Source organism: Diplotaxodon limnothrissa, linkage group LG23 (assembly GCF_057381915.1).
Source record: "Diplotaxodon limnothrissa isolate DT_005_m linkage group LG23, D_limnothrissa_male_GT1.1, whole genome shotgun sequence".
Classification (NCBI taxonomy): domain Eukaryota; kingdom Metazoa; phylum Chordata; class Actinopteri; order Cichliformes; family Cichlidae; genus Diplotaxodon; species Diplotaxodon limnothrissa.
The window spans coordinates 5,594,065-5,608,967 of NC_140617.1; the positions used below are offsets into that span (position 1 = coordinate 5,594,065).

At 38.4% G+C, this 14,903-nt stretch overlaps 1 protein-coding gene across 1 annotated transcript; it reads right to left on the reverse strand.

The window, feature by feature from the left end:
• Positions 1-7,744: 7,744 nt before the first annotated feature.
• On the reverse strand, positions 7,745-12,961 carry LOC146607359 (uncharacterized). Its single transcript, XM_085348424.1, has 9 exons — positions 12,759-12,961; positions 11,489-11,701; positions 11,018-11,153; positions 10,007-10,545; positions 9,158-9,474; positions 8,856-9,037; positions 8,576-8,748; positions 8,136-8,284; positions 7,745-8,001 (listed from the first exon to the last, which is right to left on the reverse strand). The coding sequence occupies exons 1-9, from the start codon at positions 12,899-12,901 to the stop codon at positions 7,745-7,747; spliced, it is 2,109 nt and encodes a 702-aa protein (XP_085204550.1). The 5' UTR covers positions 12,902-12,961.
• Positions 12,962-14,903: the final 1,942 nt, after the last annotated feature.

Consider the following 14,903-nt stretch of genomic DNA (forward strand, 5'->3'; position numbering starts at 1 on the left):
TAGTTGGCCTTGGACCAAAGAGTACCGTAGCCTGGATGTGTTGCCAGGCCCAACAGACACCAACTGCGATCTTCAGGTATGCTGTACGGCCACAGGCCAGACGTCTGCGAGGATAGGGGCATATGGGTACATGCATAGCAGTCAGTTTTATTATTCCAGTGAGCTGTAGTGTTCATAAACTGCCACCAAAAGTTAGTGGCGTAGCCATGGGAAACTTGGTGTACTGTCCTTTGTCATACAGTGTCTGCCTTTTCTTCATATTGCGTGACTTGTTGTCCCTCACGGAAGCAAAGATGAGGAGCCCGGCCATGGTCAGGGCCACTGCAGTTATTAAGAGCCACCACCTCATGACGACGGGACACACCCTCCTGTCGCGAGTAGACCCCCCGGCCAGGAAAGCTGACCCCTCCACCGGGCGAGATCACAACAAGTGGGCAAGCCTGCTGTCAGCTGTGTTTAGATGGCTTCACTGACTCGCCTGCAGTGACTCTGATGGATCCAGGATGGTCGTTCCGCAATTTTGCAAGCGGTCGGTGTAGTGAGGAGGACTTGGTGTGGTCCCTCCCACCTGGGTGCGCTCCAGTTTTTCCTTTGGAGCACCTTGATCAGAACCCAGACACCGGGCTGTAATCTGCAAGACACTTGATAGACATCATTACGTTCTTCGTTATTTACAATCATCTCTTTATTTTCCTACAACTTAGACATACATTTTGCTACTGAAATTGTATCTGCCTTTTTCACTGGGTAGATTTCTGGCCACTTTGAGAATACATCTATAACCACTAGGGCGTATTTTTACCCTTGGCATTCCTTTAGCTAAATAAAGTCCATATGGATTGTGTGGTCTCAGGTTTCCCTGAGCATTATATTTTTGACACGTCATGCACGTTCTGACAAATTGTTTTGCTGAGGTTTCAAAATTTATAGTGTAGAAATGAGAGTTGACAATACAGGTCATTCCCCCCGATGACAAATGCGTACAGCCATGAGTCACTAATGCCGCCATCTTGTGGAGGAATTTTTGGCAACACTGGCTTGCCATAACACATCATTAAGTCGTTTGTCAGAACTGCACCGTGTTTTAGCCATTTTGCCTGCTCTGCTGTGCTTGCTGCTTTTGTTCATTTTTCAACACATCCAGTGGAATCTGATGTGTGTTTACTGCCATCAATGTGATGTTTGTCTTTTGTGCCGCCTATTTTGCTGCTCTGTCGGCAAAGTTGTTGCCTGTAGTAATGAAAGCGTCAGTAGGCGTTGTAAGAGGTTGGCATGCTGAACCGGTTTTCCAGTTGGTGTAATCATTCCTCTGTTATGCCAAATTTTTGCAAAATGATGCACAGCAGAGAAAACATACTGGCTGTCTGTATGTATGTTTATTAGTTTGTCTTTGTGTATTTAGCTTTCGCGTATCACAGCTATCAGCTCAGCGCTCTGTGCAGAATATGAAGAAGAAAGTGGTTTTGCTTCTATTATCTTACTATCTGTGGTTACTGCGTAACCTACACAATTTCGGCCTGTGCCGTAAGGTCAAATGCTGTTCTCCTAGCTTCCACACTTGCTGATCATAAGGTGGATCTGGGCCTGGGGTTTGTTTAAATCTCAGAATGTTGTGATACTCGGTCGGTTTCTGGAAAGTGGATGTGGCGGGTGTCATTTAGCATGCACTCAGGTTTAATACCAGAAAAGAATGGCATGACTGCTATCTTAAGTTTTGTCAGAGCGTCTCTACCTAGCAAATTTACTGGACACGACGGGTCATATATGCATTTAATAAAGCACCTGCGGCCACTTGCTGTATGTACTAGTTCTAAAGGGGCAGTTAATTGGTGTACAGTTGTGTGGCCTGAAGCTGACGTTACAACTAATTTGTCCTTTGAAAACTGTAAGTTTAAGTGGCTGCCTCAAAACTGTTTTGCATTATTTCTCTGTGGCCTACTCCTACAATCTCGTGTGAAGTGACCTTCCTCTCCACGGTTCTAGCAGGCGTCGTCTCTATGTTATCTGCTGTTTCTGCGTGGCTGTCTGCAGCCTTGGTGTTTGTGACTTTGCTCGCCTCTCTGTTCCTGATAGCCACCTGCGAATTAGTGTTTTAGTCTATTGTCAACAGTCAGCCTTATTTTTAAGTTACAGAATGCTTCTTCTTCTTTTTTTTTTTTGTCTTGGTTTGGGAGAATAGATGCAACACTACATTTTCACTTAAGGCAGTTTTGAATAATTTCTAGTTTGTCAAACAATTCATGGATCTCACACATTTCAAACTTTCAAGTTAGGGTTGTTTCCCATTTATACATATATATATATATATATTTAACTTTGCATAGCTCACAGCTCATAGCTCACAGCTCTAAACCTAGGCATTTTTCAATCATATGCCTAATCACTATGTGTCACTGTGATTCTCAAGTATTGTCACAAGTTCGTTTAAATTCGTTTCCAAAACCAACAAAATAATCAAACAAAAACAAAAAACATAAACGTGTCAGGACACAAAAGAAAAAAGAAAAAATGCTGCCATCCGAACAAGGCAGAAGTCTGCATATGTTGGCTTTTAATAGCATGCAGCTTGTAACATGGTAGACTAATGTGCCTGTGTTAATTCAGCTCCATATTATTGTGTGAAGTTGCACTGGGTTGGGAGTGGTTTTGTGTGTGTGTCACATTTTTGGTGAGCCAATGGCTGGAATGGGGTTGGACTAATTAGAGGCAGGTGTACTTGATTGCACTGATACACTGGTCTACTTATAGCCCACACTACAAACACTGCTGTGTCGTTTTGTCTCTCTGTGCAGGTATGTAATGTGATGAAATCAGATATGTTTGGGATGGATGGGTTTTGCCCTATGAATTTTATATTAAGTGTGTCGTTTTGTCTCTCTGTGCAGTCCAGGGCCTATTATATGCCACAGCCTAAAGGCAGCTGGGTTGCAGAGGCTTGAGTGACCACTGACTATATGCTTGCAGGGTGGTGGGTCTCCAAGGACAACTTCTAACCCTGTTAAAGGCAACATGTGGAGTGCAACTTGGCTATGTGGCATAGCTGGCTCTGGCCTTGGGACTGTGTTTTTTTATACAATTCATAAATGGGACACTGGACTGTTTTATCTTTTATCTCTTGATATATTTTTCGTCAATAAATTATCTTTTAGAATTTTATTGACTGTCATCTTTTTGCCCACGACTGAGACGGTTGGTCAGACCTAGAGTCTTTCTTCGGGTGTGTTACAACAGCTTCTGCTCTAAAAGAAACAAATAAATAAAAAGAAAAGAAAATGTGGAACATGCTCATCAGCAGTGTCTACATATTTAATTCAGCTTCTCAATCCTGTAGTTTTAGCTGTTGTCTACAGGGTTTTGCTTATTGGTTGTTATTATAGGTGTGCTCTATATCTCAGCAATGTGTCATTCTAGGATGATAGGTTTCAAGCTGGTCAAGTGCCTCTATGCACTTCATTAGTTTAGTTATTCTCTGTATTGTCTTCATCTCACATGTCATTACACTGAGTTTCAGCAAACCTTAAGCTTGATGCAGACTACTGCTTAACAGTTATCCACCTCACATCATAACCGATTTAGGTGCCTCTTCATATTAATATTATGTCATTGTTAATATTATCCTCTTTGTCTTATATAACAGCAATAGCATATTATAATATTTTATTAGTGTGTACCATTATACTACTACTGAGCCAATTTGTTAGTTAGGATCATCTTATTCAGCAAACAGATCATTTAGAATTCATCCAATCTGCGGTCACATTTGTTCTCTCTATTGCATGGCAGACCAGGCAGGTCTATTATAATATATTATTTATATTTTATTTTGTATCCATCAAGGGCTTCAGATGACCTGCAGAATCATCCTTTTCCCAGGGTGGAGACAGTTACCTTTTCACACACTGTCCTTGGCTGAACAGTGACACAGTCTTAATATACCTTATTTATTTTATGAAAATATTTTCGTGTGAATTATTTGCTTTATATTCATTTTATACATGCTGGGCATGGTCATCATGCCAACTGTGTTTCATTGTTAATATCACTTTACAGGTTGTTATCCTTGCTATTATTAATTTCAAATACTCTAAAGATAATTTCTACTGTAATTTTCCCTTCATCTTTATTTCGTACTTTTTATATTTATATCTACTCAGTGGGGTCTGTTTTCAACCCTTTTAAACTACTTCAAACTACTTTGATCTCTAGTTTTCACTTAATAAGGGATTATTAAGTTCTTCCTGATATGGGTGGTGCTGCAGATGCGGCTGCAGGAATGAGTGATGGCTTTCTAAAAGGGTTGTGGGAACTGCACAGTGTCTCGTCTTCTGGTTTTACTAAACTGGCAGTTGAGTTCTATTCTTCTGACTGTTATATTTTGTTTTCTTAAATCTCTCAGTTTACAGACACTGTTTTTGTCCGGCGTCTGGACTTTTCTTTTCTCACCACTGCTCGTCAGCAGGAGTGAGTTTTAATTTCACTTGCTTGATTACCCATCTTATTTATGTATTTACTTATTTTTGTTTAAGTAATATATACACAATACAGCTGCTATCACCTTCGCTGGTATTAGAGACGAGAGTGGTTGCTCACACGCCCTTCTACTTTCGGACTATTTCCAAAAGCGGTGTGAACTTTACGAGACGGAACTCGACCGTTCTCTCAACTCACCAGCACGTCAGTGAACAGCAGTAACAGAAAAAACACAGTAGGAGCAGCTCAGTCTCTTATTGGACCGTGAAAATTCAGCTTGCTCCGTTAATTAAAACAATACACACACACACACCCACATTCACAGCTTCGACGCGCGCGCGACCGGAACCCTTATGATAAGGGGAGCTCCCAGAGCTACTTACTCCCTAGACCCAGTCTAGACCCAGCTGGGGGAGCTACCCAGAGCTCCAAAGCTACCAGTCGACGAGCTACTTCCGCTATTTTAAATTCCCTGAATTCAAAATGCGCTTTTACGCAAGATTGTGTCAGTGTGTCTGTATCTACCTGGTCAGTGTCGCCGGGTCTGGTCCACCTCGATCGGGCCCCACCACCGTGGGTCGCTTTCTAAGAACGTTGGCCAAGACTCGAATTTAACGCTCTTGGTCTTTTATCACACACCTAGTATGTGAGCTGTCGACAGGCGAGCAACGTGGACTGGTCACGGAGATGGGACACGATGGAGGCGCTCCGGCTCCGAAGGACCAAGAAATGTTGGGGGAAAACTCTGTAAAAGACCCAGGAGAAATAAAGACACAATGAGACAAAGTTACTTTCTTTATCAAACGTGTACACGGGTGAGCTGCCAAGAACAACTCACAACGTGTACAGAGGCTGGGCACTTTTTATAGGAAAGACAGTGAGAACAGGATAAGAAAATACAAAACAGATAAAATAAACAACTCCATATGTGGCGCTAGTCTCGTCAGCAGAGAGCTGGGAGAAAGCTGTGAGAGATAAAACAATCTAAAACAATATGTCCCAGAAACAAGATGTCTTTGCTGGGAAAGTCTAAAAAGATAATTCTAAACTAATCTAACCATAGGCAAAGGGCAGACAAAAGGCATCTTTGTACATTTAAAAGAAGGTAAAGAAACATAGAATCATTTTTCCTGTAACAGCATTGCAACATGCTTAGGGGTTAGCTCCCGTACTCTGTACAGGCACAGAGAGGACCTTGGCATTGAGCCACTGACTTATGCAGCATTATCCGATGAAAACCTGAACAGGGTTGGTAGGGAAATCCTTCAGTATACCACAAATGCAGGTGAACGATATGTGCATGGCAGCTTGAGATCACGTGGGTTACGAATCCAAAGGTGGCGTGTAAGACAAAGTCTACAAGAAATTGAGCCCTTTGGACGTTCCCTCAGAAGACGCAATGCAATACGTCGACGACTGTACAGTGTTCCTTTCCCCAATCAGTTATGGTGAGAAAATTCTAACAGAAAAACAGTCCTGATTCTAAGTCTATAGCGAAATGGATTATCTAAAGCAAAATAACTCATTGTTTTATTTACTCAAACGTGTGCATATCCTTGACCATGTCATAGTTTCCCCATACATAACTTCTACTTATTTCATTTTTCTATAGGCATATAGATGGAAACCACAAACTTGTGAGATGGAGGATGGTGTTCCATGGCTGTGTGGATGGTTTCAGTAGAACCATCATCTACCTTGCGTGTTTAGATAACAACAGGGCATCAAGTGTTTTGTCACTGTTCATGGTTGGTGTTCAGAACTTTGGAATGCCATCCAGCGTGAGATGTGATCATGGACTAGAAAACACTGGTGTTGCCCGTTTCATGCTTTACAGGCAAGGACTGAACAGGCATAGTGTTATCACTGGCAGGTCTGTGCATAATCAAAGAATTGAGCGATTATGGGCAGAATTAAATCGAGTGGTCTCATATCATTTTGTTAATCTTTTCAATTTTATGGAGGAGCATGGTGTATTAGATTCACTTAATGAGGTCCATTTATTTTGTCTTCATTATATATATTTGCCACGTATTCAAAGAGCTGCCACAGAATTTCAGAACCAGTGGAATAACCATGGACTTTCAACACAAGGAGGGCAAACCCCTCTTCAGCTGTGGCAAAGGGGCATTATCAACAATGCAGGAATACATAACCCAAATATGAATGGTATTTGTGAAAATGACTTTGGTATTGATGAATGCAGACCACTGCCAGAGCTGGAGACAAACAATAATGTCGTTGTTCCATCAATTAACATTTCCATCAGTGACACCATGATGGTTACACTTCAACAGACCTTTGATCCATTTGAAGATGATGGCAATAACGGTATAGATTTATTTTGCAACCTTGTTCGTTTTCTTGAGAGACAATCCTAAAATATCAACAAGGCCTCTGGAGAAATTTCATTTACTGTAATTGTGGTTGTGCAGCTTAAAAAGAATACAGTGCCAAGACTGTTGTTAGTTCAGTATTATTAGAAGTTTAGTCACAGCTTTAAATTTCAAGAATGCTACTATCAACCTTTACATGCATGTTTACGGTTTGTATACAATTTTAAAGAATTTATGAGTTGTATTATGTGAGTGTGTTGAGATTTTACAACCATGTTTTGTTTTAAAACACCTTGTTAAAAGAAAAAATAAATTTGTGCAACCACATTTTATTGAGGTTTTTGGTCATCACAATCACCAGATGTATTGTCTTGGAACAAGATGACTCAAACTGATAACATTAACATTAATACAGTCATACAGTCAATACATCAAACATGGATCACTGATCAAATAGAATAGAAGTGTCAGATAAACAATATTGAAGAACACCAGAGAATAAAAGCAACAAACAAGTACAAACCTAGAAAACAAAAATAATCACAATGCACATAAATTAATGCAATGAAAAAATTATTATTGAATTATGTTAGTATATATAACTATTGTATACTTGTAGAATGGTACCCTGACAAGCAAAAAGACTTGAAGCAAATGAACATTTGTTAAAAGGTCAATGCAAAAACAGAGCCTCCAATCACAAAATAGGTGGGTGACATATGAAATATGGCAACATAAAGTAAATTCAGCTTGGTCTCAAGCGTGTTAATTGGTGTTTTAGGTGGAACATTTTGAACATTTGTTTGATTTCTGGGAAAGAAAATGCAATGATATTCAAAACACCCCCCCCCCCCCCTCTCTTAGAATTACTTAATGGTTGACACTCATTAATTTAACTGAGTGCAAAACTCAGATTAGCATACTAACCTGACCAGGAATTAAGCTATTCCAAAACCATGTGTATTACCTAATGCAAAGTCCATATTCTCCTGAAAGTCTTTGTAAGAGGTATGAAGTGGTAACTTTAAACAATTGATGCACGTGTTTGCAATGGGTAGTTTAGACATGGTTTGTGCATCTGGCTCTTGGTGAAGAAATTCAATGGACGGTTGTGGAGAGAAGCCAATTGGTGGAACAGTGTTGGCTCCAGTGGCGAAGGCAAAAATTGTCCCCAGCTTCTGTGTTCCGTCTTGATCTAAAGGAAAAGCAATACTGTCAAAAATGGCATTAAAGACAAAAAACACAGCAAGCATTTCTACTTTTAACTGATTCAATGAAAAGATGCACTGCATTATAAATTGAACACAATGCTTAAAACGCTAAATTTACCTTCTGCATCTGCTAGGTAGTCTCTCCAGAAACTGTCAAGAAGGTCAGCTGTAAGCACTGAAGGTGACCAGCATAGAAGGGTGCGAAAACTCTCTGGGTGATCTTGGATTTTGTCCAGCACCTCAAGTGTCCGTAGTCCATCCTGAAATCTAAATGATAATCAGAATTACCTTTAAAATCACAAATCACATCAAAAATGAATGGATCCAAGAAGTATAATCTAAAACATATGAATTTATATATACAATAATTTTTACTTCAGATTATTCACATCATCAAAAGTGTATATCCCAAATCTGCATTTTTCATGTGATGCTGTCACCTTTGGAGGCATGGTGTACCTACACATAAAGAAATGTCACACAAAATTCCCAGAATACAAGGCAATCAGCATGGGTTTGAGTTACTTATTGGACAACAATAAATACATACATACATACCTTTCAAATGGACCACGGACTCTGTGTATTACTTGGAACATGATAATGTCATGTATAAGCAGATCCTTGTCTTCCAGCCTCCGTAGCGGCCTCAGGCAGCCAGCATTGGCTAAGTATTCCTGAAGTGGCTCAGTTGCTACTATCAGATCTTCAAAGGATTTACACTCTTTAACCTTCAAATAAAAAAATAAAAAATTAATGGGCCCCAATTAATACATGGAGTAGAACGAAATGCACACAATACTAAAACATTATCCAACAACTGACAAATCAGTTTTACCCTTTTAATTTTTTCACGCAGGTCACTATCGGCAACATCTTCTAAAACTGGTTTAGCCAAATCTGGGCCATCAACAAGGCAAGAGAAGAGTGTTGGGGACAGAAAGCCTGCTGGTGGACCACCATGTACAAGGCTTACTGCAATGGCTCTGCCTGCAATGAAGTACCTGTCCTCCCTCATGGCTAGAAATAATGAAAAACATTACATGTCAATAGATGCATGAAAGCGCTTGACAAGAACTTCATAAAAATGATTTTTTTATTGCATTACTCCAGGGATATCAGCCTAAAATCAATACATACCAGCACTATCAAGCGCCAAGTTCATTTTGCCTTCTTCACCCTCAAACATTGGAGACAGGGGCAAAGCTTCGATCAGAAGTCTTAGAAATTCTCTTCTTGGTCCACCCAAGTCAACAGCCTCTTCAGGTACTCCCATATCGTCAGAAAACCTGACAGAAATTGTGTGGCATGGATCATATGTCGCTCGTTTAAAACCTCTAATTGCTCCATCCAGGACTGTTGATCTATTAATGTTGAACTTGCATTTCTTCTGTTGGTTTACTTTTGCAGAAAGTTCCTCCAAAATATCTTTTGCTGATACCAAACAACTTGAAGTCCTGTAGGATTAGAAAAAAGAAAAGAAAAAAAAAGAAAAAAATATTGAAAAGAACATCAGTAAAAACATTCACATACAAGGGCTACAAGGACATACAAAGTTTTGTCAAAATCAGAATCAGCATACTTTATTAATCACCAAAGGAAATTATCATAAGCAAAATGTACAAAGGAGTACATTGCTCAGTGGCTTTTTATATTGTTTATATGTTTTGGAGAACTAGAAAGCACTAGAGCAAAGAAAAATAGTTTCAATGCACAATAAGTAAATTTCATTTCATTGTCAGATAGGCAGCGAATTTTTAACAGCCTATTTCAAATAAAATAAAATTTGCCAGCAATACAGCATTATCATTTGACTCTGTAGACATTATTCAAAAAACTGTTTTGTTAACAGCAAATATAAATATCATATATGCATATAAATATCTGAGGATGGATTACACTCCTTCACAACACTGGTTACAGTATTGGATTGCAACAAATATGGTGTGTTTAATTGGCTACTGTAAAACATTTGTATTTGAAACTAACCTTTCGCTCTGCAGGCTTGCTAGTATAGCCTGGTTAAGTTCCTCATCATCAGAAGACATGTTAGATAGTGGAGTCATGATTGAAAGGTAGTTATCGTAGTTTACAGATTGACTGTGTGTTGATGTAGAGGGTAATGCTGAACAATGATTCTCTGGATTCCTGGTCTGGTAGGGTGAGCTTGAGGTATTTCGGCACGTCAGGACCAGAACTGGATCACTTAAAGATGCAGATGATGAGGTAGAAGGCTGACTAGTGGAAGGGTAGATTTCCAATGAAGACACTGGTAACTGGCTGAAGGAAATGTTTGTTGAAGCGCTGCTGTACTTGTGTGAGATACTACTTTCATGGGTCAAGGCAGGAGTTTCCGTTAATAATGTTCCATTACAAACTGATGAGGCAGGAGATTGCGTCGGAGCAGAGATTGGTTGGAAGGCAGCTGTTGAACTGGCAAAACTGTCTGAAGATGATGAGCGCAGCTGCCTTGATGAAACAGGGTTTTCTTCACAGTTTTCCTCACTGCTGTAGCTTGTAATATCATCCTTAGAAATAAAATAATAATTATAATAATTCACATATATTGAATTTGAACATTAAATACCATATATCCAACCTCTTCTGCTTATTCTTATCAGAGGTGGGGTGGTTGGAGCCTATCCCAGCTACCATAGGGTGAGAAATTTCAAGAGTTAATAGATCTTTCTCACAATTACTTTTACATACTAGGCAGACAAAATTGTAACACATCTCCTGAACAGCAGTAGTCTTACGTTCTATAATTCACAAACAGTCCAACAGAGCAGCTGTAAATTTAGTCAATACCAGAGCTTAGGATTAACATTTTAAAAAAGGAACATTAACTTGGTACTATTCTATCCAACTACAAAAGGTGAAAGGCAAGTTTAAAAAGAACAGACATGAGAAAGTTCAAAGGTTGTTTATGCACCAATTTCTGGTCTTCATATTATTACTGTACAGTGCTATGTAGATTCATTCAAAAGTCAAATAACGTACCAAAATTGGTTTTGATGGTCTGATGTATAGGGCTTTCGATTTAACAATTTTATGTATGAGATTTGCATCCAGCTCCTGTCCTGCTCGCAGTTTGGGCGCAATCAGTCTGTTGCCACAAGCCATCAGAAACTCCAGGCTGGAAAACAGTTACAGTAAGTTGTAAAATGTTTAAAATCCAAAACAGCAAAAATGTTCCAATAACTTTTTTAGAGCTAATCTTGTTTTCCTCTTTGAATCAGACTGAAACCAGTAGTAACAGAAGTAAACTTTATACAAATGTCAAAAAAGTATGCCAAAAATGGAGTGTTCAAGAAAGGATAACTGATTTGGTTCTTTTATTTTAGTTTACTGATTCATGTCTACCTGTTCTCTGACTTAAATCGTTATGTAAAGCTTTGAAATGCCTAGATATCGAAAAGACTACTGACAAAAGCTGTGTCGCATTAGGTTTCGACTGCTAGCACAACCTACCTTACATCAATAGAAAGTTTATCTCCAAAGGCGTCCCTTATTTGTTCAGAGACAGTTTTCTGGTCCCAGGATTTTTGGAATTCAAATCCATTCAATATATGCCCTTGTTCATGTAAATGTTGTTTTGTGCGATGCTTGACAACAACACTGCTTGATGGCCGTGGAAGAAGGATGACATCTTTGTTGAAAGTATCATGATAATGTGTCTTGGCCCTATAAAACAAAACAGAAACTATATTCAGATTTATGTATCTTTTGTTTTATTTACCTATACTTAGACACTATCAGTTCCTTAAGAAAGTTGCTAATGTCACTTGGTAGTGACCAGCTTACACGTTAAACTGTTGCTAAGCTTTTATGAATAAAATAAAATGTTACACAGTTTATATAAAAAAAAAACAGTATCGCAGCTAGCCATTTAACCCACTTGAATATGTTTAAAGTTGCTTGTGCATGTAAGAGTTGAGTATAATAGCAAACACAAATAACAGAAACATAATTTGAAAGAAAAAAAATGCATAAAGTAATAGCATGCCTATAAATTGCCTTTGAAAAAAAAATGGAAAATGTACATAAAATAGAAAATGTTTTGGGGTTTGACCATTTTAATTCACTGACGCTTGAATTAAATAAATAAATAAATAAATAAATAAATATATAGTACAATGCATAAGGATTTTTTTTACTGCTCTACAAAGAGGCATACAAAGAAACATTTGCTATTACTTTTTACTTTGACTAAAGAACAAAAAAGACACCGATCATATTTCTTTTTTTCTTATTTCATACACTGTAGAAACTGGACTGAAGGCATGACTTGGCATCCATGTTTATCTACCTCTACAGTGGTACAGATATTGATCCACTCACAACACAGAGTTGGATTGATGTCTTCTAGCAAGATTAAAATTCTACCCCAAAAAATAAATAAATAAATAAATACAAAACTAAACAAAAACAACAAGAAAATTAACCCAACCTTTTATTTAGCAGGCTAATGTAGCTACCACCTCCCACATTAATAAAGAAGATTTAATAAAGTAATCTTAAAGTAAGCATCAACTTACACTCGGGTCACAAGTACAAACAGCCACTAATATTGAAATAAATGCCACGGTCTTTACTGTTTTTAATGTGGATGCTGCTGAATAAATTAGCTAGGGCTAAAAATTTATAAGGGTAAAAAAGTGCGTTGCTAAATCAGCAAAGCACATTTCGTATTTTGTATTTCGCAGTTGTATAGTTAAGTGGCAAACTGTTTTGTTCTTACCTTTTCCTTGATCTGCAGTTCCAGTTGCCAAAGTGTTTTTGGGTCTGATATCGCAAAGACTGCCCCACTCCAGTCGAACTCCGTGTAGCTACTTGACTCGTTGAAGATACCCGGGTGTTAGCTGGTCTAAAAAGTTCCCTCATCTCACTTTCCACCGTGCTGTGGGTAACACTGGGTGCAGTTGAGCCCGTCCCATCTCGATCAAGTGACGAGGACAACGATGTGACCGTTTCAGGAGATGATAAAATATTTCTTAACAACCCGACAGCTTGCTGAAGAACTCCAGTTTCTTCTCCCCCCTCCATGCTGTCAGACACTTGAAAGTGACCCGCGCGTGCTTCTCAGCCAATCACAGCGGTACAGACACCCAGCCTTCCGTTTCCATTAAACTCCTTCCGTTTCCACTATACTCTTTCATTCACATACATTATTCTCTTGCATACATATATTTTCTTCAGATATGTATGCATTCTCTTCTTACATACATATATTATTTGTAAGATTAAATGCATTTTGAATGCATGTAAATGAGAGCAAAATGTAGGAATGCATAAATGAAAATGCATGTATGTTAGAGTGCAAATGTGTAAATATGTAGATTAAAATACATGTATAAGAGAGCATAATATTGCAATGTGTGTGTTAAATATGTGTAAACATGAGAATAAAAATATCTAAATATAAAAATTAAAATAAAACTACGTGAGAGTGAAAGTATATGTATGTGAAAGAAGAATATATGTGTGTGAGAGTGAAAATATATGTGTGTGAAAGAAGAATGTATGTGTGTGAGAATGAAAATATATGTGTGAAAGAAGAATGTATGTGTGAGAGAGTGAAAATATATGTGTGTGGAAGAAGAATGTATGTGTGTGAGAGTGAAAATATATGTGTGTGAGAGTGAAAATATATGTGTGTGAGAGTGAAAATATATGTGTGTGGAAGAAGAATGTATGTGTGTGAGAGTGAAAGAATAAATTTTGGCTTGTACGGCCCCTCATAGCCTGTTCTCTTGTTCATTTAGAAGCTTTTTCACTGTTATTTTATGAGTTGTATTTAACACATACATGCAGCTTAGTTACTTATTCAGTTAAAAAATATAGAGAAATTAAAATTATAAATCCCAAAAAGGTTAATTAACATGCTTAAATACTGTATAAATGTTTGATGTGCTGTATCTTTTCCCTCAATATATGATCCCAGTATAACTTTTCTCTATATTTAATATTTGGGAATTTTATTTCTTTTTAAAAATGTTTGGATTATTTTAATAAACTTTATTACAAAACAAAGCAAAACAAAAAACCCAACAAAAAATGTAAAATCACTCAGCAAATGAAAAATAGCCAGAAACGAAAAGCAGTTGTAAGTAAACAAACGAAATTAAATAAAAATTACAAAACATAATTTAAGTGACGTCTTAAATACATTCACCTAAACCTTTTGTAAAAAAGGAACTGATTTGAGATAGAATATTACTTTGCAATACTATTTATATTTTTAATATTTAAGACACTTTTACATTTTAGTTGTCATTCTAAACTGTTTTCTCAAATATATTTAAGAAGAAGATGGCTTTGTTCAAATCTTTCCTCCATCTTATCCTGTTTTTTTGTGCTGCGGGTACGCATGAGCTCTGAGTAACTCTGAATTATATGAGTGTGTGTGTCCCCAGTCTGTCGCATTATTCGGCACCCAAAAACTGTTTCTATTCTTCACCGCCGGCTGGGTGTTGTCTCCTGAACTTCCCATCCGAGCTGGATGGAGGGATGCTGCCCTCTTTCCGTCTGCCAACCTTTTCTCGCCCACCCTCCCTACCTTTATGACCTTGACTATGAATTATGGGATATCCTGCCACCCTACAGTGTGCAGCCACCCACCCAGGTACTGCAATAGTCGAAACAATGCGACTGGCTAGATAACATGGTTGGAGGGCGGGTGCCTGAGAGAAGCGGGCGGAGGAAGAAGAGGAGGAGGAGGGGTGGAAGGATGCTTCTTGAAGGCGCCGTTGCCATAGGTAACCTGGATCTGTGCCAAGGGAGGGGAGTGAACCATTTGCATGTATTCAAATCTCGCATGAATAATTCACTTTGAAGCCCCTGCTGGAGCACTGGCAGACAATAGCCACACACACTTGCACATAAA